General features: G+C 42.5%; 3 protein-coding genes across 5 annotated transcripts; 2 read left to right on the top strand and 1 right to left on the bottom strand.

Annotated features, from left to right (window-relative positions):
* The first annotated feature begins 462 nt into the window (after positions 1-462).
* Positions 463-8,184, top strand: dusp28 (dual specificity phosphatase 28). Of its 3 annotated transcripts, none has more exons than XM_030402664.1 (5): positions 463-695; positions 1,881-1,980; positions 2,230-2,388; positions 3,846-4,247; positions 5,544-8,184. In XM_030402664.1, the coding sequence occupies exons 4-5, from the start codon at positions 3,903-3,905 to the stop codon at positions 5,646-5,648; spliced, it is 450 nt and encodes a 149-aa protein (XP_030258524.1). In that variant the 5' UTR covers positions 463-695; positions 1,881-1,980; positions 2,230-2,388; positions 3,846-3,902; the 3' UTR covers positions 5,649-8,184. The 3 variants fall into 3 exon arrangements, with proteins under 3 accessions (XP_030258524.1, XP_030258525.1, XP_030258526.1); XM_030402665.1 differs by having other exon boundaries at positions 2,134-2,388; XM_030402666.1 differs by lacking the exon at positions 1,881-1,980.
* An 880-nt stretch (positions 8,185-9,064) lies between these two features.
* Positions 9,065-15,197, bottom strand: proca (protein C (inactivator of coagulation factors Va and VIIIa), a). Its single transcript, XM_030402645.1, has 10 exons — positions 15,060-15,197; positions 14,704-14,741; positions 14,518-14,601; positions 13,838-13,995; positions 13,101-13,125; positions 12,136-12,246; positions 11,823-11,963; positions 11,054-11,172; positions 9,995-10,112; positions 9,065-9,760 (listed from the first exon to the last, which is right to left on the bottom strand). Exons 3-10 carry the CDS (start codon positions 14,585-14,587, stop codon positions 9,168-9,170), a joined length of 1,335 nt encoding a protein of 444 aa, XP_030258505.1. The 5' UTR covers positions 14,588-14,601; positions 14,704-14,741; positions 15,060-15,197; the 3' UTR covers positions 9,065-9,167.
* A 3,659-nt stretch (positions 15,198-18,856) lies between these two features.
* On the top strand, positions 18,857-25,804 carry LOC115572041 (otolin-1-like). Its single transcript, XM_030401804.1, has 5 exons — positions 18,857-18,915; positions 20,774-21,227; positions 21,614-21,694; positions 22,046-22,126; positions 22,596-25,804. The coding sequence occupies exons 1-5, from the start codon at positions 18,892-18,894 to the stop codon at positions 23,504-23,506; spliced, it is 1,551 nt and encodes a 516-aa protein (XP_030257664.1). The 5' UTR covers positions 18,857-18,891; the 3' UTR covers positions 23,507-25,804.
* The last annotated feature ends 143 nt before the right edge of the window (positions 25,805-25,947 follow it).

The following is a 25,947-nucleotide window of genomic DNA, read 5'->3' as shown; positions in this document are numbered from 1 at the left end:
AAGGGTCCAAACTAGTAGTGAGAAGCAGTGGGGGAGTGTTTGTGTTAGCGCTGTTAGCTCAGGAGCTTTGGACTGTTACCGGCCAGGGCTAGCCAGTTAGCATGCTAACTTCAATACAGGGACATTACAACATCAAAAACGTTCATTCTTCATGTACTGTTGATCATTTTAGTTCATTGTTGGATGTTTTCAAGTAAATTCTTACATATTGCACTTAAAACTGAAAGAAGAAGACAAGTACAATTTATTTTTAAATTACTCAACATGTAGGAAATGCTAATCAATCCTTAGAAATACAGGATTGTATCATAAGATATGTTTTATTTCCCCTTTATGTATATGAAACCCTGCTGTAGCATCTTCAGTACACTAGGTGGCGGTGTGCGACTTTACACGTTGATGTGCGACCTGCAATTAAATTACAGAAGAAGAAGAAGAAGATAAATATGGCGGCCGGAAGTATCGGCCGGGAGGTTTTCAACGCTCGTCCGACCCTCAAATCCAAAGTAACAAATAAACCGAAACATTTTATAACATTTCTGCTTTAATTCTGACAAAACTCTTCAGAGACGTAAAGAAATACGACTGATTAAACAACAACAACCTGCGGAGGAGAAAACATGAGACTACACCTGCTGCGGCTAACGATGCTAACGATGCTAATCCATCCGTTCGACCCGACTGATCGTTCACAGGTATTATTTTTATTTCACATTAGTGCTGAAACAGTTATTGATCACTCAACAACTTTTTAAACACTTGGTTAACCTAACAAACATCAGTTATCAGCTCCAGTGTGAGGATGTTCTGCTTTTCTCTGGTCACTGAACTGTTTGTTTTTTAAACTTTATGAGCCGCCATCCACCTGCAGCATCATTATAATCATTAACTGATCGATCACTGTGAGGAATCCAACAATTCAACTATTATAAATGTCTTAACTGACCACTGGAACTGAGCACAGATACAACCAAAGTGTTTTACATTGACAGAGTACTCATACTCGCTTTTCAGATATAACTCAAAACACAAAATGCTGCTGTGAGAAAATGTAGTTAATGCAAATGGCAGTAATTTGTATTATTATTATTATCATTATTATTATTATTATTATTATTATTATTTAATTTTTTTAAAAAGGTTTTACATTAACTGATACTATCACATTTTGTCACCTCAGTGTTGTTTGGAAGTCAGTATTCTGTGTGACTTGTTTCATCACTCAGGTAACTTTACCTTCACTGTATCTGTTCATTTGTCTCCTGATGGAACAGATGCTGGCTTAAAGTCAAACACAGATGTTAGTGATAAATCGATAATCAATTGTCAAGGCAGCTAAAGAAATGTTCTATAATTTGCATCCCTAGTACCTGATATAATGAAATAATACGTTTCTGCATGAAAAGGTTTTTCCACCAAAACAGCGTGGTAGAGGAAGAGGAAGAGTCTCAGACAGACACAGTACACATGGAACTTATTGACACTATGATCAAGAATATCACCAGATTATTCTCAGCTGTATGTGCTGCAGTTGTCTTCCACTGGAGGGCGCTGTCACACTCTGCAGCTCCTGATGCTGAGCTGTTCACTCAGAACAGGCTGAGTGGATTTCATCTTTTTGTAACCAGCACATTTACTCAACACCTGTTCATGTACCAACTCGCAGCTTCCAAACAAGCAGATTTAACAGCAAGTATAAGATGGAAAATCTCTGCAGTGTGACATTATTCAAGTCAAATATTGTGTTATAGGTTTTATTACCAAACAGTTACATTAATCCATTGTTATAAACAATAGAAACAAGATGGGTAACATTGCAGCAACATGCACCAAAGGTTTCAACTTTCATGGTAAATAATAAACACACAGCTTCTCCTCAGTGATGCAAGACGGCACTGTGAGCAGCAGACAGGACGGACACAACAGACAACAAGTCGTTTCAACAGGAAACATTCATGTCAATAAAAACAAGTCTTTGAGGTAAAATTCACAAATTCTCAGCATAATAATTTGAATGAAATATAACAGTTCTCAAATGCTTTTAACTCTGTTACACATGTATCATGTAAAATAGTCGCGTCTTGCTCTCCAGTTTCCACTGATGGTGTTGTTAATCTGTCTGTCATGAAGCAGATGAGCATTAGGACCCAGAGCGGAGCAGCTGTCACAGTCCATGCAGTAATTATAGCGGCTGCGTGTGTGTGTGTGTGTGTGTGTTGATCGGAGCAGCTCGGGGTCATGAGGAGACCTGAACAGACCGGATCAACCAGAACCGTCTGCGGTCCGTCTGCAGGAGCGAGCAGGAAACTCTTTTCTGTCAGAAGCCACCGAGAGAAAGAGTTTCTGTGACGAGCAGGAGGCTGAAGATCAGCTGACAGACGGCTGCATGTGAGTCACTCTGTCCTTGTGAGGCGTTCACTGACCGCTGTAGGTCACTGTAGAGTCGATCTTTACAGCGCTGAGACACCTCTCTTTATTCACAATGATCATGATGTGTACTTTTTATTTAGTCATATGGTTTATTCTGCGTTTGTTTGTTGAGGGAAATTCAGAGAGTTAAATTAAGCAGGTCACCTCTGTTTCACCTGCGTCTGTTAGTTTGTTGGTTTGTCAGCAGTAAACACTAAAAAACGCTGAACAGATTTCCACCAAACTTGGATGGAGGACGTGTCTCTGCCCAGAATAGACCCCAATAACTGTCAGTGCTGATCTGTATAAAAGGACAGATCCTGGCATTTATTTCTCTCTTTCTTTAACATTGTGAGATGGGATGTAATTCCCACAGATTTGTTAATTTCTCAGTGTGTAATGCATAAATCTGGATAAACAGTCAGGTGTATTTAGTTGGCTGGTGTCTTTGAGTGAGTACAATTGATGTCAGTCCAAATAAAGATCTGGATCTAGCAGATTTAAATATGTTTATGTGGGAGTGTTTGTCCTGGTGGAGGTATACGCTCTTCTGAGTGACATTCTAGTTTTCATTTATTTGCAGAACCATCCAGACAACAGCGTAAATACAGACTACAATGAGAGAAACGGTAAAGTAAGTAGTAAAGAGTATGCGATGAATAACTAAATCTAACAGCCATAGAATAAAATAGAATACATTTAAAATCACATGTTTATCTTTTAAATCATTAACTGTGAGTTCAGAAAGGCTCGGAGGAAAAACACAACAGAGACATTCAGAAGCTTCTTTCATCCAAAACACTCATTTTGTTCAAACATGTGACGTGCAGCAACATTTAAAACTCAGGTTTTCTCACTGTGTTTATTTAGTTTATCAGACTTCATCAAGCAGGATGCATTGAGTGCGATACTTTGATTTTGATTTATGGCGGCTGAAGGATTAGAGGTTCGAAGGTTCTGAAACATTTTAGAATGATACGTGTTTTCAGCCGCCGCTGGCTGTGTTGGTCCGCTGCTGTGTCTCAGTTCAGGTCTGCATCCTTCAGAGGAGCGTTTGAAGGCAGATTACATCACAACACCGTGCGAAGGCTCCACCAGATGCTCCTTCTTCTCCCTGTTTTTGGAAGATGCACAGCTACGATCCTTCGTGGCCTCACATATCCCAAGAGTCTTTGCGTGCCTGAAAAAGAAGACAGAAACAGAGAAAAAGGCAACATTGCGTGGCGTAGATCGTCACTAACAAGGTCTCTCTGAAGGACTCGCCTTCAGAGACCACAAAGGTCGAGTCCTTCAGAGGATGCAGACCCTGAACTGAGACACAGCGTGTGAGAGTGATTCAGCCAACTGTTTTCTCAGCAGTAGATAAACGAACGCTCAGAGGAAAGAAGAAGTTCACTCTTTATCTGACACGCTTGCACGCTTCTCTCTCTGACCAGGTGGCAGTTACCTCTGAGGGCCTGAGTAAGGAAGCCTGTGAGGGTCATTTCTCCAGCATGCTGCAGCTGTGTAAAGTCACCAGGTCGCTTTTCATCAGCAACGCCCGTTCAGCCTGCAGCGACGAGCTCATCCAGCAGGAGGCGGTGACGCTCTGCATCAACGTGTCCAAGCAGCAGCCGTTTCCCTCCGCCGGCATCAAGAAGCTGCAGATCCCCGTCTACGACGACCCCGTCGAGGACCTCTACAGCCACTTCGACCGCTGCGCCGACGCCATCCAGAAGGAGGAGAACCGCGGAGGGCGCAGCGTCGTCTACTGCAAGAACGGACGCAGCCGCTCCGCCACCGTCTGCATCGCCTACCTGATGAAACACCGCAAACTGACGCTGACGGACGCACTACAGGTGAGTGACCTGCACCTGGTTTCATCTGATCATGTTTCTCTCATATTATTTTCGCTTTTTCACACTTTTATTTAGACTTTGTTATTTTTCTTATAAAATACTGAATAATTTCAACCACCTGAAGATCCTAAATATTAGAGAGGGAACGATTAAAGTTGAACTGAGTTGATCCTGGTGATTTTTTGTTTAAAGAAATTCCAGAATGTTTTAGAGCAACTTGAAGAACCTTTTCTGATGATTCTGGGGACAGTATTGTGAATGGCAGTGATGCTGGACGGTATAATGGTGACTTGAGATGTTCAGTCATCCTGAGCCTGTTAGAAACACACAACACTGATGTGATCGCCTGTAATGTGCGTCTGGAGCTGCTGGTGTTGAGATTCATCCTCCATCATGAAGCTGCAGGATCCCATCATCTTAGTGTTTCTTTGCACAGCGTCCTGCCTCCACCCGTTCATCAGTGTCTGGCTGTTCTGTGCTGCTGTTGAAAGGTCAGAAACATCACCGACTGTTCAGGCTGCAGCTGAAACTCAAGCTGGTATTAAAGTCTGTATCTGTTTCCAAGGTGCCCTCGAGCAGCTCAGTGAGCGACACGGTGTCCTGTCATTGAGTCAGCCATTTATGTTTTCCAGTGTTGCAAGCTTTGATATTTTTTGCTGCATGGCAGTAAAGTGGAGGTCGATACTGTGAATTCAGAACTCCTACAAAGTGACTGAAGGTGTCACCATTTGAAATTCTACATTTAAAATTGTCTGAAATGAGCGCGACCTGCGATTGTTTTTGTTAATTTCCAAACCCGAAGTAAGATGACAAAGCTAGCTTAGCATTAGCCTGCAGCGTCACCTTCAGACTCGTCTCCTGTGTGATGAAGACGATCAGCAGGAGAGGAAACTCTGACAGCCTCAGAGATGTTGCGTTATTGTGTTTTTCAGAGATCCTTTATTGATTTGTTTGTGAAGAGGTTTCACTCTGGACAGATTGTAGAAACTGGACTTTGAAACAAACTGAATTTCTGTTTTTTGTTGTTTCTTTCTGAATCACTTGCGGCCGATGTTTGCTGTTTTCTTTTTGGTGATTATTATTTGAACTAAATACTCTGATCATTAAAGAAGAGTTTGTTGTCAAACCAAAGATCTGTTGGTCTTTACTGATCCAGATGTGATGCCAATAACAAGTACTGTGACCTTAAGATCTGAAGTCAGATTGAATCGTGGATATTTCTTCTCCAATAAGTTGCATGTTTTTCTTGACATCCAGAGACACATTTAGTAACTTAACTCTTGTTTCTGATCCCAGAAAGTGAAGACGGCTCGTCATGTGATCGATCCGAACCCCGGCTTCATGTCTCAGCTGCAGAGGTACGAACAGGAGCTGAAGAAGAGGCGAAGAGAGACAGACTGACAGACTGACAGACAGACAGACAGACAGGCAGCAGGACGTCTGTCTGATCGTCTGTCCTGAACATGTTGGTGTGAAAGCAGGCAGCAGGTGAACGACCTCGTCTCTGTCCACCTTCACACCTTCACTCTGTTCCTGTGACACTCTGCTGGATCTGCACTCTGTTCTCTGATCTTTAATTGTCTTTCATTTCTTTTCTGACTGTTTCTGAATTAACGCTGAATTTGGGTCTTAAATGCCGGAGTCGCCCTCAGCAGACGTGGAGGTCCGAGTGCTTCATTTCACTTCTTTTGAGAAGATTGACAAAATGAAACGTCATGTAATCGAGTACTTTATTAATCCCAGAGGGAGTTTCTAGTGTTGCAGCAGCTGCTTCACATAAAACAGAACAAATAGAAAGCAGGCACAAATAAAAAGTAGAAGTTAGTGAAGTAACAACAGTAGACGTAATGAAATATAGCAATAAAATCCAGAGAATAGAAACTTTAGTGGTAAATGTAATTTGTACAGATGTGTTTATTAATTAATGCAGGACAATAATACTCATAATAACTTTGTTTAATGTACAAAGTGCTTAAACAAACAAACAAAAACAAAAGTGTTCTGTGAGATATTCAGTGAGTTGGTGTTTTTATCTGATGTCTAGAAGAAAACAATGTAAACAGTCGTTTATTGTACAGATGAGGTGCTGTAGGCTTAAAAACTGTGACAACAACCTTTTGCTCTTGCTCTCGGAGCTTTGTAGGTCAGAAATGTAACTCAAAGAAAATATGTTGAACTCATCATAGAGAAACAGAGTTTTAATCAATTATTAGTTTGTTATTCAACATTCACAGGTGACGAGAGGCTGAAATAACTCAAAGCTTCAAGATATTTAATCAACTTTGTCAGATCTGAAATGGAAACAATCACGAACTGCAACATTACTGAATATGTGTGCATTATGTCCTCAGGTGTCCATGTTATTTTGTCCTCCTTCCACCTTCTACCTCTAGATGGAAGCATTTCCATAAAGATATCAGAGTTTATTAAACCCAGTGCAGGTTTGATGAGTCTGAACATTGATCTGATCTGAAGCATGAAAAGTCTCCACAAAGTGACTCTCAGGATGGAAATGAAACAAAAAGTTAAAACTTGTAAAGTTCAAAGATTTAACTTCCATTTTCATGGAAAAAAAAGGTACTCAAACTGATTAATCGATGATCAAAATAGTTGGTTAGTTTACTAGTCGACACCTTATTGATTAATCGTTCGAGCTCGACTCACAAATTCACCGGATCAACTTAAAAGGTGTTGAAACGTCAAACAGTTAATGCAAGTTGAGGGTTCAATGTTGACTTCAGAAACAGCTGTAAGATTCTTTTATTTAATTTATTTAAAGGTGTCCATTTACAAAATGAAGCCCATCAGGATTTTTTGTGTGCTTTACTTCACTTTTTATTACTATTCTTATGAAAAGCACAAAAATAGATTTCATGTTTGTTTCCTGCAACAGTGATTAACAGAAAATGTGTAGGAGTGCACAGAATGGAAGTTTGTTAAATGTGAGTTCAACAAAACAAACTCACAAAATGTCAACAAAGGAAATAATATGACACACATTTTACTTACTGAACATAAAACTACAACCGTACACCGTCTGAATTAAACTAAATCGCCTCATTAATGTAAAACACGCTTCATTCAAACTGATGTTTTCTGTGACGTTGAGGACACCAGAACAGTGTTGGTTCATCTTTCCACAATCGGTAAGATGTGAATATCTCATCGGCTCTAGACGCTGATGAGGTCCGACTCTCCGTCCTCTCCGTCATGGTCCTGGTTCTGGTCCTGGTCCTGGTCCTGGTCCGAGCCGCTGTAAATCACCTCTGTACTGTATCGCCTGCGTCGACTGCTGAGCCTTCAGGTTGCTTAAAAGAGCAGAGAGCATCTGATTGAACAGGTGTTCAGTCAAAGGTTCTTCTGAATGTTGTAGAGTATGTAGTTATAGAAGTTTTAAATTCAGCGTATGTTAAGATTAATACTCGAACGAGCCATCTAATGTCTTAAACTCTACTCAACTTAGACTTAATCTCAGGTTTAAAATAATAAGAAACACATTATTCTACAGTGTATATGCAGTAAACATGAGACTTTAGCGTTAGATCGTCACTGTAGGAAATAAATCTGCTGCTGGTTGAATATTCAGTGTTTTCTGTTGATATTGTGAAAACTGTCGATCTGGATCAGAACAGATGATGTTATTCTGTCCACTGATTGGACGTTGATGCACATGCACTTGAGGACTGCGTGTGTTTTGTTGAAGTGTGTGTTTGTGGATCTCAGGTGTGACTTCTGTTTTTTGCGGTGCTGCCATTTAGAATTACAAGCAACAATTTGAAGTAGATGTCATTGTGAAACACATCAGACCTCAATGTAAAAGTCTCAGTGAGTCTGAGCAGCTGTTCTGTCTTCGTGTAACACCAGACTGCTGCTGCTGCTGCTGCTGCTGCTCTGGTGTCAGTTTTAAATCTTAATAAAGTGTTCGTTATTCAGTGAATGCTGCTGTGTGTGGGATCACTTTTAGATGCACTTCTGAAGAAGCTCAAAGTTTCAAAATTATTTCTTTTATCGCAGTCGTTACTTTTGGTCACACAATTAAGATTTTTCGTTTCTTTTTGTCTCAACTGTTTTCGTCTCATGACCGTTCGTCTCAAAATTGTTACGTTTCACCTCACAATTACGACTTATCGTCTCAAAATTGTCACTTTTGGTCTCACAATCAAGATTTTTTCCACCTCACAGTTGTTACTTTATGTGAAATAATTACTTTCTGCCAGAGCTTAGTTATATTTGTTACCCCAAAGCTCAGAGGGCAAATGCACTTGGACCTATGGTTGTCAAAAGTATCGAAACTCAAAAAAGTATCGATACTAAAATGTTGTATCCAGATACGATACTCATTTTTAAAAGTATCGATACCAATACTTTTGCACTACCTCAGACCTGAAACTTGTTATCATAGTTGCAGATTCTTTTTGCATAACTGTTTTTTATTATAAATATTTAACGTGTGGATCTGTTAATTGTTACATGTTGTAAGAGAGGTTTTTTTTGCATTTTTCTTGTTAATCAAAATACTTTTTTTAAATTTGGGGGTCTTTTCTTTATCTTTGCGGTATCGAAAATGGTATCGAATATTTTCCTGACTATCGGTATCGAGCTGAACATTTTGGTATCATGACAACCCTAGTTGGACCGAGAGTCTTGTTATTATTACCCTTATTTGTGTAATTTTGACCTGTAGTTGACATTTTGTTCTCGGGTGATTACTGAAGTAATCTAGTGATTCGCTCAGGTTTATAGTTTCTCATTGTCTTTAGATATGAAGCTAGCGTGGCTAAAAGTAGAGTCTTGGTGAAAAAGGACCCCGAAGCGTCTTGAGACAGAATCAGTTTATTTATAAAGTGTTTTACAGCTCTACTGGACTGAGGGGATCTATGTGAGTTAAAGACTGGACCAACTGTTTTGGGTCGAGGTGGTTCAGACATGTTGGGGTTCTGCTGGATGATGACTTCTGTCCCATTCTTCACGCACTTTGTTGATCCACTCATAATAGTTGGACACCTTGGTGTAGATGCCCAGCTTGTCCACCCGGCCGCAGCCCTCGCCCCAGGACACCAGGCCGAGCAGGAACCAGGTGTCTCGGTACAGAGTGACCATGGGTCCGCCGCTGTCCCCCTCGCAGGCGTCCATTCTCTGTCCGAGGATCCCGGCGCAGAGGAAATTGTTAGAGACGTTGTTGGACATCTGGCGGGAGCAGACGTCATGGTTCACCAGCGGGATTTTGATGACGTTGAGCGCCGAGCTGTACCGGTTTTTGTTCGGGTCTTCTTTGCCCCAGCCGGTCACCACGGTGCGGGTGCCGTTGAGGTGGAGCACCCGCTCGGCCATCTCGTGTCCCGGCAGACAAACGGGGAGGATGTAGTTGGAGAAGGGGGCGGGGTGCTCTAGGCGCAGCAGGGCGATGTCGTTGTCCACCACCGCCCTGCGGTTGTAGTAGTTTGGGTGTCGGAAGGTTTCGACGACCCTCAGGGTGACCTCGGTGTCTTCAATTCTGATACGCTCGTAGTCACCTGAAGACACAAAGTTTCCCCAGCAGATCAGTTAGCAGAGACGGTAAGTAGCTACTTTACTGCTTCCTGTCAGTTTATTTTCTCCAATGTGTGGTTCTGTTAAAATACTCTAAACATTTTCAGTTAAAGAATGAACTTGTTTGTGGCGTCGCTTGCATGAGACCCATCGCTCCAAAGATCTGTGGCTGTGGTGACCTTTGTTCAGTGTTTGTTGTCAGCAGAGTGGAAGCTCACCGAGTCGTACGCTGAATCTCAGGTTGCCCTCGAGGCAGTGAGCGGCGGTCAGGACCCAGCTCTCGTCGATGAGGACGCCTCCGCAGTGAAATGTCCCTCTGGAGTTCAGCAGCAGCACCTGCCCACAAAATAGGTACGACAGATATTTAGTAAAGGGTTGCAGCTGATTGGTGCACACAGTTACAGTACATGACATCACCTGTTTTACACCGGTGAGAAGAGCTCAGACAGAAACACGCTGTGAAAGAAACCGTTACCTACCGACTACCTCTGAAACAATCCAGGGTAATTTCCCTTCATTATTAACATACGGACAGCTCTGCTGTGATTTGAAATGATAGAAGAAAACCAACATGAGCCAAAAATGCTACAGGTGTTCAACGGCAACTATAGAGTTTGATAGTCTGCAGTCCTAAAACCCAGAAATTAGTTGGCATGTTTGCACATCTGGGGCGACTCGTCTACTCACTGGTCCGTCTATACAGGCCGACTGTAGTCACAAACTATTCCAACTCTAACTTTACAACTTCAGTTTGTAGAAAGGCTGTATAGTAATTGTGTAGAACGATGCCAGCTATAATCTTGTCGTCTCCCTTTGTTGAAAAACATCCACACTAGCGACGACCTGTGTGTCTCTACACAGCTGCAGCTGTTCTGCTTCATGAGCACGACAGCAGCGTTGTTCTTATTCTGTTTATTGGCTGCTGGCAAACCAAGTTTAAAGGTGCATATCGCCACCAGCTAGAAAGTCATGATGGATTTATTCATCTCCTACCTGTCGAGGTTAAACCACCACTGGCTGTCTGTGAGGTTTAGAGCAGATCTGAAGATCTTACTGCTTGTTAAGCTGCTTTTTAAGCCTTCAGCTGTCGGGCTCCTGCCTCTACCCTGTTTTTATAGTGATGCACTCATTAACCTGTTTTGGAAATGTGCTGTATAAATAAATAAAGTAATAATTATCTGTCGATAACCAATAATATAAATCCTCCAGTTATCGTGATCGCGGTTGTGTTCCACAGTGTGTCAGCAGTTCAGAGAAGCAGCAACATTAGAAGTTACCTGCCAGGGACTCTCTCCTTTCTTTCCCACCTCCCCTCCCACCGTCCAGGGCATCGGACCTTCCACCTGTTTGGTGTAAGAAGACCTGGCGATCAGCAGCTGACCGCAGGACGAGGGACCTGCCGGGAAACAAAGAGGTAGTATTTAGTTTCTTGCCCATCAGAACCGGATATTAATGAATATTATCTGGATAATTTGTTCTACCTTTATTACAGCTGGCAGGAGAGACATGAAGACTGAAACTCAACCTAAAGGAACAGTTCATCCTAAAAGTGATAAACTTAACTGGAAATGTACTAATTATAAAACACTTTCTCTCTGCAAACAGCAGTCACATTTAAACGCTACATTATTTTTAATAATCATTTAAGAAAAAGTTTAATGTTTGAATGCAATGATGTCAATAAAGTTTATTGTTAAACTGTAAAATATCCTGCCTGTGTACTCATCTTCAGCACAAGTGTTAGATAACCACATCTGAGGGATTATTGATGATAAACGTTTGTTTATATTCTGTGTATTTAAGAGTTATTGACCCCATTATCAGCATCAGGCTCTAATTTAATGAGATCATGACTTAAATTGAAATTTAACGGAAATGATGATCAGACAGGCGACTCAGGTGGAGATGAAACTGAACGATGGTTTTGAACTTTCAGTCAAGTAGATTTAAAGTTTTGACGATGACACAAAGAGAGAAATCCTTCCAGCCGGCAGTTAACCTGACCGGAACCCTGCAGAGCCATTTAACCATCATCGATCTCCTCACCGATCGCCTCACACTTCCTGCCGTCGTCGTGCAGTTTGTATCCGCTCACACAGCTGCAGCTCCTCGTCAGGCCGTCCTCGCTCTCCGTACAGTCGTGGTCGCAGCCGCCGTTATCCTCGGAGCAGTTAGTGGCTGTTTGAACTGGACGACACACGACACGGACGATTACTTCACATGTGAACAGTCACATATTAAAGACTTTATGGCAGAAATTGAATCAGCTCATTAACTATTCAGAGGTAAATGTGTTCTGGCTCTTTAACAGTTTGTTTGCAGTGAAGATGACGATCACAGTCGTCGGTGTCAGACTCACGTTGATCGCAATATCTGCCCTCGTATCCGTGGTTACAGCGGCAGACGTAGCTTTGGTACTGATCCACACAGGCGCCGTGAACACACATGTTGGACTGACACTGGTTTCCATCTGAAACACAGTCGCTGCACATCAGTACATTTCACACAGTGTTCTGTAGAGTCGCAGGGTGGAGACCGACGTCAGACGTCAGACGTGTCATGAGACTATCGATGCACATCAATTCTCAAACCTGAAACAGATTCAACACTCTTCTTTCTTTTATAATGACACAAAATATTTATTTTCTAAAAAAAAAAAGTGATATCTTGTGATCATTACGGTGATTCTGCTGTTCTCTGGCACGAGCCAAGAAAAGAGAAGTTGAATCTCACGGTCACATTTTAGCCACTTTAAATTAAAAAAAACCTTTAGCAAAAACATTATGTCGTTAATGTTCATGTCTGTGTTTCTCCACGGTTTCACAACTGGTACAGAATATCGCTATACAGTACATGAGCTCAGCCACTGAGATGTAAATGACGTCTCGAGAATTACACAGGACGAGCTGTTTGGAGACAGTTTGATGTTTTGGATTTTTTTCTTTGGGTTCCTAAATGTCCAGCTGCTTCAGTTGTTCAGCAGAACTGGAGTTTTACTGTGAAGCTGCAGAACTGCTCTATGGACGACGACACTTCACCTGACTTTATATCATCAGGAGGAGGAGATAACGGCAGGATTTTACTTTTTGGGTGAACTGAACCTTTAAATGTTTCTCTTGTGTCCACACATTTAATTATCGGTCCTTCAGGTAACTGAGAAGAAGCACAGACGCTGATTCTGCTCTGCTGAAACTGAACATGCAGGTCCAACAACGTCAAAATAATAAACATTTAGAGATTTTATATTTCAGTCATGTCTTTTATACTTTGTTTTAAACATGTAGAGGCAGGAGAGCAGAAGTTTACTGGTTCAGAGTTTCATACCTGTGTACACCGTCCAGAACTCCAGCTGCAAACACACAAAAACACAAAGTCAGTGATGAAACATCACGAGAACAACGAGGATTCAACTTTAACTATAACTGCAGCAGGAGGATCAGAGGACTGTTGTATATTTTCACCCGTGTGTGATCAAAATCAGACAGCCGCTGTGAGGAGAGACCATTAAAACAGCTTTTTTGATGCATTCGAGGAAACTTTTGAATAAGAGAATCGATCAGAGTCACATTATTTTGCTCACAACGTTCATGTTTGATGTTTGTTCGTCTTCCAACTGAGATTTTATGACGACACAGGTCATCAGCTCTCCGCTCTGCTGTGTTGACACATCTTTAAAGGGACATTATGTAGTTTTGGCGAAAACTTATTTTTCAATATTTACAATATTAATGAGGTAATTGTACAAACTTTGTCCAGGAGTGAATAAACAAGCTGTTCTCAGAGGAGAATATGGTCCCAGATGGAAGCTGGAAAGGTGGCAGGGTCCGCCACATACAAACAAAGTGAAACAGTATGAAAGTGTGTTGATCTTTAAAGTCAGTTTGTTTATTCAGCAAAGAGAAGTTGATTATTTAGTTTGTTTAGGCAGAACTACAGACTGCTCCTTTAAATGAAGCAATTAGAAAGAGAAAAGAATAATCATCTAATCAAAGCTTGTGAACGTTTAAACAGAGAAACTCAACATGCAGTAAAGCAGTTCTGTCTGTTAGAAAACATCTTACTGTAGCTTCCCTGGTTTGGAAAATCTCTCTGGCTTCTTCAAAGTCACATCTCTCCTCTATACATTCGCGCTCCTTTGAAGCCGGTTTCAGCTCCTCCAGGAACGAGTTGGCCCGGCGAGAGCGCAGCAGCATGTGAGCCTCCGGAGGGTCCGAGAACACTGAGCGACCACAAGAGAAGACGAAGAAGAAGAATTCAGCAGCTGAGAGACTTTTGATGCAGCAGACTGTCTGTTGGTTTTTAGAGCTTATTGTTCTGCGATTCATTTGTAACTTGAACGTTTTTACTTTTCCATTCTGATGTCGAGTCCTGCAGATCTCAAACACAAAACACGCTGTCGTTTTAGAGCCACAGTAGACACAAAATAAAACCTGATGCAGCAAAACCGTCAGGCGTAATGATGGAACCACAGTAGCTCTGGTTGTTTCTGTTCTTGTGGTTCTGTAACAGCAGTTTATGAGCTGTAGTCTCCCCAGGAAACACGCCGACCTATTCACCCTCTGTCCTGATCCTCCAGAGCTGTGAGAGGGTCTCTGGGCATGACCGTGGTCGTGGTGTTTACCGGGGAAACTAGAGCTCACAATCTGCTCCATCATCTCCGCCGATGGCTGCTTCTTCTACAAACCAGCTGAGGGAAAAACACAGTCACAGCCCAATAAGTTTGTGTGTTCAGCACACCCACCGGACAGACTGAGCACCGACACCGACCACAGAGTGACGATGACGGACACACAGAGGACGAGGCGGGACATGACCTCGGTCAAACCTGCAGCCAATGAGACGTGAGCAGACACACGGTGTTTCAGAGACGCTGACACAAACATTAATATTCATAATCCACATCGAAATGACGCTGAATGTGACTCACCGAACGAGCGCGGGATCAGAAGATGAACTCTGGAGCAGCTGGAGACGAGACCGAAGACAAAACGTGTCAAATCTGTTCTCAGTCAACGTTTGAAATAATCACTCTGCAGCTTCTGTGAAACATTTCGACCGTATTGATCCTCTGCAGCTGAAAACACACACGCCTCCACACACACACACACACACACAGCAGGAGACGATCCCTGTTTGAACCCCCGTGACCTTTGACCCCACCAACAGGGGCTGCAGAGCCCACAGAGAAGCCGAGACCACCGCCATCAAAACCATCACGTCATCGCCGAAACCGAGAAACCAAAGAACGGTTGGATTTCAGAGACGGAGAGTTTTTGTACTTACGTGTGAAGAATGGAAGCTGCGGACAGAGACGATGGTTTGATCTGTTTCTGGTGTGTTAATAACTAACTGCAAGTGTTTACTGAGAGTCCACAGTCTGCAGCTGAACACCGTCTGCCAGCACTGTCAACACACACACACACACACACACACACACAGAAAACACCTCCCCTTTAACCTCCACCCACTCACCTCCACCACAGATCCAAGGCCCGTTCCACCAAAGTCTGAGCTCGTCCTACAGACAGAAGCTCTGTGAAGCGCCTTCAGCGACGACGACCTCCATGTCTGCATCTCACTGATGAGCTGCCTTCACCGAGCTTCACCGCTGTCACAAGATGACGGGACTCTAAAACCCCTCGGCCAGGTGCAAATATGAGCGAGACAATTGTTATTAAACATGAACTTGGACCGTTTAAGAGTGATGATGAGGACTTGTTGTGTGTTCCAGGTAATAAGGGAAGATACAGACATCCAGGGGTTTATTTTTCCATAAAAGTAGGCAGTAGGCAAGAAAAATAAGTAAATAATTCAGTGTTCAAACTCCTACGGATTGTTGTCATCAGGTCTGAGTGGAGCGGTGAAGTTATCTAGTTCTGGTCCTTTAAAGCGGCCATGAAACAGCTGGTGTGGAGTTTTGTGCTTCAGCATATTTACTGTAAAAACAGACAGCAGACGTATTGATCGGCGTTCTCAGCAGCCATCAGCACAGGTGAGATACAGAACCAGACACGTGTGGCTGAGCTGTGAACACATCGACACACTGACTGTTTATATATCATATGTGTGTCACAGCGGTCACATGATCCTCTCTCCTCAGGGCAACATACGGGACAGTGTGTTGTATCTCTGCAGTGAGCAGCTGACCTCAGCCGGCCCGTCAGCTCCTCTGTAAACACAGTCAGAGCCTTCAAACAGGTTGTTTACAGTCGACAGGTACAGGTGTGAAACCTGGGACGGCCTCCGGGGTGTCGCTGAGCGCCGCCGGCTGTGGAAACCAGGACACTTATCAAGGTTAACTTTTCATCTCTTTGTCTTCTCTTGTGCCGCAGCCTGGTTCCCTTGGCTCGGTTTTCCTTTGTGTTTTCAGCTGTTTTGATTTTTCAGAATAAAAGCCGGAGCATAAAGCAGCCGTCTCTGATTCCAGGGGCGATTCAGCTACGAGGTGTTCTGGAGAAGTGCCCATGGAGGGCGCGGCGCTCCCTAGCGGGTCTCTCTTGTGGCGGTGGTCCGAGAACTTCCCAGGAACAGTTTGTCACAAACAGGATCGTTGGTCTTTGTTGAGTTTGTCCGATGCAGGTTTTGATGCACAGTCGATGTTTCTGGAAGGTGCAGAACATTTTTGATGATGACAAACTGAAAAATAAATATTCTGATCAAAACACATTTTCAGGCATCATCAGGCAGAATTTACCTGCTAAGATTTAAAGATCAAGATTTAAAGGTTACATCAAAATTAGTCCTACCTGTTCTTAAAACAACACATTCTCTCAATCTTTAGCCTGAAGAACATGTAATGGATTAAAGGAGACACGTGACGCTGCAGCTCGAACATTTTATCTTCAAAAGCATGAAAATAAAACATGAAGATTCACTTCAGGGCTGCAACTTACGATCATTCTCTTATAATCTGAGTGTTATTGTCTTAATCAAAATGTGAATTACTCTATAAAATGTGAGATAATCAGATCAGAACTTAAAGCTTTGAGCTGAGTTGATATAAAACGCAGTAATTAGAGAAGCTGCTTCTTAATTAATCAACCAAATGGAATCTGTATGGAAACATAAATGTGACCACCAGAAGACCAGAAAAACCTCCGATGTGTGTTTTTAGTTCCTTCCTGGAACTTTTTCTCATGACCGACAACCAGATGTTGTCTCTTCTATTAATTAGACGACCTGACGAGCTGTTGTTGTCTTTGAGTCCACTTTTAGTTTCAGTTGAATTGTTCCCACCTGGTGTCTGCAGCAGGTCCTCTGATGGAGATCTGTTTACCGCCTCAGCTTCTTATCTCATCGCTCATCAACACCGAAAGTGACAAACAAAAAGATGGAAGCAGTGAAAGAAAAGAGCGAGACGGAGGAGAGACAGAGGTGAAGAAAGTCCTCAAATTCCCCAACGAAAAATACTTCACACTGATGTAAAGAGTACACGAGGACGAGCGGATGTTGAAGTCTTCACTTGTCTCCATTTGTTTCTTCTCGTGTCTGTAATTAGTCTGATTAATATCCAGATAATCTCACGAGGTGGTTACAGAACTGAGTCATTGTCCTCTGCTGTTAAAGTAGGCTGCTCATTGTGCGGAGCGTCCAGTGTTGAGTTACTGTACTGTCGAGCAGCTTCTCGTGCCAAACGAGCTGTTTGTTTAAAGATGAAGAAACGTGAACTCAGTGCCTGACAGACTTCACATCACTTCAGCTTCACAGAACAAGTCACTGACGAGACAGAACGAGGCTGGTTGCTGCTCAGTTATCAAGGATTCTTCCTAAATACCACCTGTTTATATTTTCTATCAGGGGCTGACCAATGTGGCTTATTCAGGGCCGATACTGACACAGATTATTAGAAATCAAGGAGACTGAAACTATATTTAGGACGGATATTAATCAAACAATCAGTAAAGAAATAAACCAAAGTACAATTTACTCACGTTCTGTTCTTCAGTATTTCCATTTTCTGATACTTTCGACTTCCTCTCCACTACATTTATTAGACAACTTTAGTTCCTTTTCATATTGTTTAGAGGATGTTCATTGTGACATGAAGCTGCATCAGAGCCAAAGCAGCACATTTCTAAATTACTTTATTTTATCAACAGTCCAACAGAACCCGCTAACCGGTCCATCCCTCATTCTTATTCTTCGATCAGATCCAAATCATTCTGACAGGAGACACTTAAAAGTCTTTAAAGTGATCAGATGTGTTTACATCCCCACAAGTGTTTCATCAGAAGTGGGTCCGTCTGCCCTGAAGCCTCTCGCTTCGTTAACGAGGCATTTTCATTCAGATTTTTCCTGTTATTAGTGGAACATTAGGGTCCATGTAAACGCAGCTATTAAATAATATTCTACAAAGAAATAAGGAAAGAAGAGACGGAAAGGAAGAAAGACAAGAAAGAGTCTGAGAGAGCTCGATAAAAAGGCTCGATGTCATGTAGACGAAGATAAACTGAAGAAGATAAAAGTTTTCCTACAACAGAATTCTCTAAATTCCTCTTCAGAGGCTGAAGTCTGAAGTGTTGCTGCTTCAGAGCTGCTGAACACTGAACACTCTGGATAAAGGACAGAACGTCTGGTGATCTTATTCATCGGGACATTTAGAGACAGAGCCGGTGTTTCAGTCCAACCCATGATCTCTTCCTAACCTGGACCAGAACATAAAACTGAACCAGTGTTTGAACAAATGTACATCATCAACGTTTATTCTGGGTCGCGCAGAATATTCCAGAGGTTTACAGACGGACGACGGATAAAGAAGTGAGAAGATAAAGGTGGAAAGCTTCTCTCTGAAAGGATGACAGGAGAAAGAGGAGGGTGGAGAACGATGGAGAGATAAACAGAGAGGCGTCTCTTCTTTCTGCTCTCAATATGTTTTTGCTGTTTCATGGTGAAGCAGGTCACGGCGCAGGCAGAAGGCCCAGTTCCTCCTCGGCAGGACAATGAAGACGGGCCTCCCTCCCCTCCCCTCCCCGCCTCCCCCTCCATCCTCAGCCTTTGTCTGCGGGTCCGGCAGGTGAGACGGAGGCTGAAAGAAGTTTTGTTTCGGGCGAGGTTTATAAATGGATCAAAGCCTCCTCCATCCTGCTCATCGACCCACAAGTTCTTCCTCAAGACGATGCTGCACATCTCAGACGGAGCGGTGAGTCAAACACCTCACAGGATTTTATTCTTTAAATCTGGGAGCCGCTCAGGCTGGAATATATTTCAGTTGTTTTTTTTTAAAAACATGTTTGAATTTGTGGTTGTTTGAACAATTTCTGCAAAGAGGCAGAAAACAAATTCACAAAATGTTTCACTTAAACAAAAATCTCATAATTTGTTTTTCAGTTTTGAAATGTTACTCATGAGCTCATCTGTGATTAGATGAGGTACAATTAGAGAAAAGCGTTTTTTATCTGCTTTTAAAAGCCCGAATCCTTTTGTTTTGTTGCACAGCACAGAGGTTTGGGGTTGTTTTTTCTTCAGGCTGAAGGTTTTGGAGCTCAGGGTCTCGAGGCGTGATGTGCTCGTGTTGCGAAAACTGTTCATGAATGTTGGTGCAGCTTTCAGTCACTTATTTTGATGTTTGGGTTTCGATCAAATTATAGCTTTAATACATCTTTGATTTCACTGAGTCACTCAATGCATCTAATGCAGCTCAGATGGCTTCCCAACAACGAATCGATCCAAGAAACATTCAGGACTGAAGTCTGATGGCTCGACTAGATTTCAACCAGATGTTGAAAAGCTGTAACGCGTCCGTCCGTCCGTGTGTGTGTGTGTGTGTGTGAGGTCTGACGTCGCCACAGCAGGAAGAACAAGACGAGCTGTTGAAGTGTCAGACATCTTTATTAACCACTCGCTGTCCTCCTGAAATATCTTTAAATTTAATACTTGTGTTTCCTTCATTTTGCTGATATTTGAAGAATGAAAATAAAATAAAAAGTAAAAGGCAATTTAAAAAAAAAAAAGAATTTGTCAGGATAATTGTTTTAAGTTCTGTACATTTTTCCCAGCTATCAGTTTCACAGATATTTTGGAGGAACAAAGTAAAAAAAATTTTTTTGTGTTTTGGTTTTTACTCGGTTTCACAAATAAAAATGAACATGTTAAATTCTTTAGTGAGAAAATGTGTTTATGAATTGTGATCAAGTGGGAAGAAAGAACTTATGCAGAATAATATTTCTTTTTTCCATCTGTTTCAAAACGTTTTTTTTTTCATGTGAGGAAAATAAGAATCCTACTGAATATTTTTCCAGGTGGTTCCTAAGTAATTATTTTTTTTTAATCATGATTTTCTTTGTTCACTAATGAATTAAAAATGTTTTATCTGTGAAACCAAGTTAAATTTTTCAAAGAATGTTGTACTCAGGTTCACAAAAAGTATTTGTTTTTTTCATAGATGGCAAAAATATACAGAACTTTGAAAGATTACAAAAAAATAATCACCAGATCACAAAACATAAACACAGGAGAAGATTATTTAGATCAGACGTAGAAATACGTTTTTTTTTGGAACCAACAGGAGAAAAGATTCAAGAGGAATTTTCAGACATTCTCCACCACTCGATCACGAGTCATAAACACAGGAGAAAAAACATTCAGTCAAGTTGTAAATGTGAATCAAAGTATCTCAAATCTCGCCTGAATGTTATCTGATTATGACACAGTGACAAGTGTTGAAGTGTTTCTCAGATTTATAAAGTGACCACGCTGTGCTTCTGCTCTGTTACGTTTTGGCAAAAACAATCTTGTTTGTTGGATTACGAAAACATCAAGTATTGGGTAAAAATACCTTGTTTACAAAACATTGAATCATTAAAAATATCCAGTGCTTGCAACACTTACAAACGTTAGGACGCCTTCTCTTGTGACGCAGACACCTTCGCCTCGACCTCCTGACATGAAAGCTCATATTTATGTAATGTCAACTTGATACAAGTAAAGATGCTGATTTTTCTCGCTGTAATTATCTTACCTGCCTCCTTTCGGCTCCCATCATCCTCCTCTTCCTCCAGATGTTATCGAGGCTGCTGGGACTCTTCGTCCTCTCCTCCCTCTGCTCAGCCAGGCTGCCATATGATTTCTTTGGAGGCGACTTTCATTCTACCTCTAACTCAAACTCAAAGGAATCCCCTGACTCAGACGAGTCAGCGGAGATGTCACCGAGGACCCGCAGCGGTCTGCCCATGTGGCCTCCTCCCAGTGACAACATGACTGACTACAGGATGCAGATGGCCGAGGGCAGCGGTATGCCCATGTGGCCTCCTCCCAGTGACAACATGACTGACCACAAGATGCGGATTCTTGGGGCCAGCGGTCCAGGGATGCCCCCCATGCCTGACCCAGAATTCTGTGACAGGATGTTGACCTCTGGGATGCCTCTAGACCAGATCCCTTTTTTCTGCCTCTGTACGCACTGCAAGGGCACCATGGGTCCTAAAGGAGACCGTGGAGACATGGGCCCTCCAGGTAGGTAGATCACTTTAAATGACCTGTTTGGATCTGACTCAGAGCCAGAAACCAGCTTCTGTTGGTTTCGTCTGATGTGGGAGGTAAACAACTGCACTTTAAAGAGGCCAAATCTTTATTTTTTCCTTTTTTGGAAAAGAATACATCTTGTTTATTCCTTAAACAAAAGCTTCCTTTCATGTCAGGCACAGTTTGCCATAGATTATTAAAGGAACAGTTCACCTACAAAGTACAATCCAAATCTCTTGCATGAGTTGCAGGATTCTTTTTTGTACCTGTACTGTATCTGACTGTAACAGAGTTAAATCGGGTCACATGGGGAATAAAAAAGAGATGATTTATGATAAATGTTTGTGTACACTGACCTGACTCTGATCTTTGCTCAGGTGTACCTGGAAGTCCTGGGATCAGAGGGATGACGGGGATGAAAGGTCGTTTAGGATTCACAGGCCGTGTGGGGATGAAGGGTGAGTAAGGCATCAGGAACTCTGTCGCTGCGCTGGTGATGACAAACCTTACAAAACCTCAGTGTTGTTGTTTCAGCTTGGCCTGAACACCTACAGGTAGATCTTCTTCAAGCTGCTTGTTCTCACCTCAGCAAAATTTTGGGGGCGTAGAAAGATATTCCGCCACCAGATGGCGCCAAAGACAGAAAAATGTATAAATGTGTAAATGTCAGCTGTGCATTGTTCATGTGTTTATGTTGAACAATCGAGTCGAATGTTTTTAAATACGTCTCTTATTTTGGTTCTTCTGACTCGGTGCATCTGCTTCTTATTGTTTTATTTTGTAGTAATACCTGTCTCTGTGTGTTGCAGGTCAGAAGGGAGACGACGGGGCCAAAGGGCAGCCTGGAGCTCTTGGTTTCACAGGGATGAAGGGCGAGCGAGGTTTCAAAGGTCTGCTGAGATCACAAGATTTGCCTGTTTGTAGAAAGTCATGCATGTCACCTGTTTAAACAGCGAATCAGCACCTTGTAGCAACAAAACTGTTGCAAGTAACTTACCATCACTCTGCTCATTCATGCACTGATACAATTTATATCAAGCTATTAAACAAAAAGGATGGAAAGCCAGTATGGTGAGTCCACACTGTGGAGACGATACAACATCTTGCTCTGTTGTTGGTGTATTTGCTGTTGGTTTTGGAGACACAGATTCAGTTTCTGCAGCTTCAGAATTCTCCAAAATCAAGAAAAATGTGGGGATCACTGCAGAGAAATAAGGCTACACACTCTTTATTTTGTAATATTTGCAAGTGAGGTCATTCAAAAGACAATCCAGAGGTTAAGATGTTTGAGGGTTTCGTGCTTTTAGACTTGACTTGGTATCAAAATGTAAAGCAAATATTCCTTGTGTGTTTTTCCAGGAGAGAAGGGGGACCGAGGAATGGACGGCCCCTTGGGCCCACAGGGTCCCCAAGGAGAAACTGGCATATGTCCTGCCTCCTGCGAGAGTGTGCAGGGTCCACCAGGTATACAAGGCCCCCCTGGACCAGCCGGAGCCCGGGGCCTGCCTGGGGTCATGGGAGTCATGGGATCCAAAGGTGTTAAGGGTGATCTAGGTGTCATGGGTAGACCCGGCGACCCCGGGATGAGCGGCATAAAGGGTGATAAAGGTGACGAGGGAGTGTGTGAGTGCACAGATGGCGCAGATGGAATGGATGGAGCAAAAGGAGAAATGGGGACTATGGGGGAGAAAGGTGACACTGGTGCCAAGGGTGATATAGGGTCCATGGGGCCAAAAGGTGACAAGGGTGATATGGGTATGATGGGGCAGCGCGGGCCCTGCTCCTCGGCCATACAGTCGTCATTCTCTGCATGCATCAACGAGTCATTTCCAAATCCCATGTACCCTGTACCTTTCAGTCATGTCCTGAACAACATGCAGGGGCACTTTAACCCATTCAGAGGCATCTACACAGCCCCCGTCAACGGCACCTACGTCTTCTCCTTTAACCTGGCAGTCGCTGAGAAAGTTCTTAAGGTTGGTCTTTTCGCCAACTTCCGCCCGGTTGTGAAAGTTACAGAAGCGACCTCGCACTCCACCACCAGTCAGACTGTCGCCCTGCATCTGACGATGGGAGACCGGGTGTGGCTGCAGGTGAAGGACACCTACACCAACGGCATGTTCACCAGCCGTGAGAGCACCAGCTCATTCTCTGGGTATCTTCTGACGCCGGACTCCTGTGACATGCTCCCATTCATCCGAAATGGCCCTCTATCAGAGCCAGATTATACAGGAGACTATACCTGGGATGAGCCCACCCCCTCACCATAGTACGCTTCAGTCAGCCAGTCGCACTGCTATAGACAAAGCATTCACACACACCCAATCAAACACTCTGTGTATTTATAACTGTAGGCTTTAAAGGAGGGGTATTCTAGAAAAGCAGAATTGTCCATTTTTGAGGTAAAAGTTTTCCCACAGACGTTACTATGGTACTTAGCAAGTCACGTAGCAGCTGTTGGTATCTGATTAAAAACATCACTCGCCCTACTTTTATCTTTTTTAACAAGCAATCAGGACTCCCCTGATGGGAAGCAAGTGATCATATTCAGTATTCAATCTCCATCGATTTGAATTTGGGTCTTTCTAAACATGGTGGTCGAGTCTGGCAGAAAGTAATGGGCAGAGTTGATATTAATAATTACTGACCTGTCAAAGGGTCGAATTTAACCTCTTTAATTTGAATTTAACCACTTAATCAAGGCACAGATTATTTATGTTAACATACCTATGAAAAACTCACAAATACAGTCACACAAACATTAATCCTGCCATACTGGCAGAAGCTCTTTCTTGTTGAGCTTCCCTTCCATCAGCGCTCATTATCACACTCTGGTGTTAATGGGTTGTGCTTGTGTGATTCTCGTGGTTAGTAGGTAAAACACTTGTGAGCTGTAGTTCCCCCGATGGTCACGCCGACTGCTTTATTGCAGCTGCAGTGTTTCTGGGCTCGTCTGCAGAGCAAACAGGCTCGGTGGTGGAGCAGCGGTGGGTAGAGCCGGCCTGTCCGCTCTACCTTACGAACCCAGAGACACTCTGGCAGTAAAGAGCAGCTCTGGAGGATGAGTGGCAATGAGAGGAGCAGCAGAAGACCAGGACAAAGGCCAAAGGGGTAGATGTGTTTGCCGGCATGGCTGCGACTCGTAGGCCGCTGATCAGAAAGACAGAAAGACGGCAGACACCACTACTGTGTGAGGTAACAGTTTTACAGGCAGAGCGCGGCTGGTCTTGTGTAGTAACGTCTGTGAGATGCTCTACTGATACTGTCAAACCAAATCAACTTGGAGAAACTATAATGAAAAAAGATTACGATACCCCCCCTTTAAATGCAGAGATAAATTCACTGTTATGATTCAATTCACTGAAATATAAAAAACGCATGTAGGCTTCTACGAGCCAGCTTGACAAATGCATGATCATGCACTTGATACACTGAATAAATGTGTAGATTGCAGCAGTCAGATTTGGCCGCAGACTTTTCCGCCGTATGTAGACTTCAGATTTTGCTCTCACAGTGAATGTTAAAAAAGCACTTTGCATCCTCAGAGTCCATTTATTTTTAATCCTGGAGATCAGCTTGCTGCTGCTTAGTTTTAGAGCTTTTATCATTTTGTATTTGCAGATGTTGATGATGTCTAAGAGAAAAAATAATTATATTAAACTGCAGTCAAAGTGGCTGCTTTGATCACAAGGCCTCCAATATTTTATTTCAGTCATTTTATTTCTGATAAAAGTGACGATGCCTGAGGTTTGACTAACTTTACTGCAGATTCAGAGAAGCTACTGTCTTCTCGTTGGATAATTTCTCACACAGAAACACTTCAGTTGATTCTTGTGTGGATGGAAAGAAGTTCAGGCAATATATAAATATTAATTTAGTTCACTCTTATGAAACAGCTTTACAGCCCAAAGATAGTCGAACCTGCTCCTGTCCTGTATCGCCACGATCCCTTGTAAACCATTTCTACACAAAAATAAGCATGTATATCCAGGATTTAACCCACTAAAAATAAGCAGTTGACTATGTTCCCAAATTGCACGCCAAACTACCACCAACTACCCCGGCAGTAATTCTATTTTTGCTAGAAAATGTAAATATGTTAAGTCAACACTGTGCATTACATTACAATCAGAACAAGCTTGTCGAGATGGACGAGCAATCAGTAGACGATGTTTAAAACAGTGAAGGAGCAGGTGAACATAAGGAAGGAACCAAGAGGAACCACGACGGAGGAACCAAGAAGGAGGAACCAGGAGGGCTGAAGATGAGGAGTTGATCCTGGACTGGTTAGAAAGCCAAGAATGTGATGGTTTGATGAGGTTAAGCTAACAGTGAAATTCTCCTTAAAAGGAGTTAACGTGTCTTTGAAAGTCACAAACAAGACTGCACTTATGTAATTCAACATGATTTGTTAAGATTTGAGGTTGTTGCATCATATGACAAAATATCTGAAAACATAAAATCAATAAAAATGCGTGAATTTGCACGGAAATCAATCAATCAACAGTGTCTGGAGAGATGGTGATCAGACGCTGAACAAAAGAAGAATAAAACATCTTCAGCTCTCACTCAGGTGTTTTTCATGAGTCACATCTGTCTGCAGGCCTTGTCTGAAATTAAAACTTATCTCCTGAGGCTTGTGTTTTTTCATAAATCATAATCAATAATTCAAGATCAAGAAGAATAACACATTCTGCATTAGAGATTCAAT

This window comes from Sparus aurata, chromosome 21 (assembly GCF_900880675.1).
Source record: "Sparus aurata chromosome 21, fSpaAur1.1, whole genome shotgun sequence".
Taxonomy (NCBI): domain Eukaryota; kingdom Metazoa; phylum Chordata; class Actinopteri; order Spariformes; family Sparidae; genus Sparus; species Sparus aurata.
This window is presented reverse-complemented; position numbering and strand designations above follow the sequence as displayed.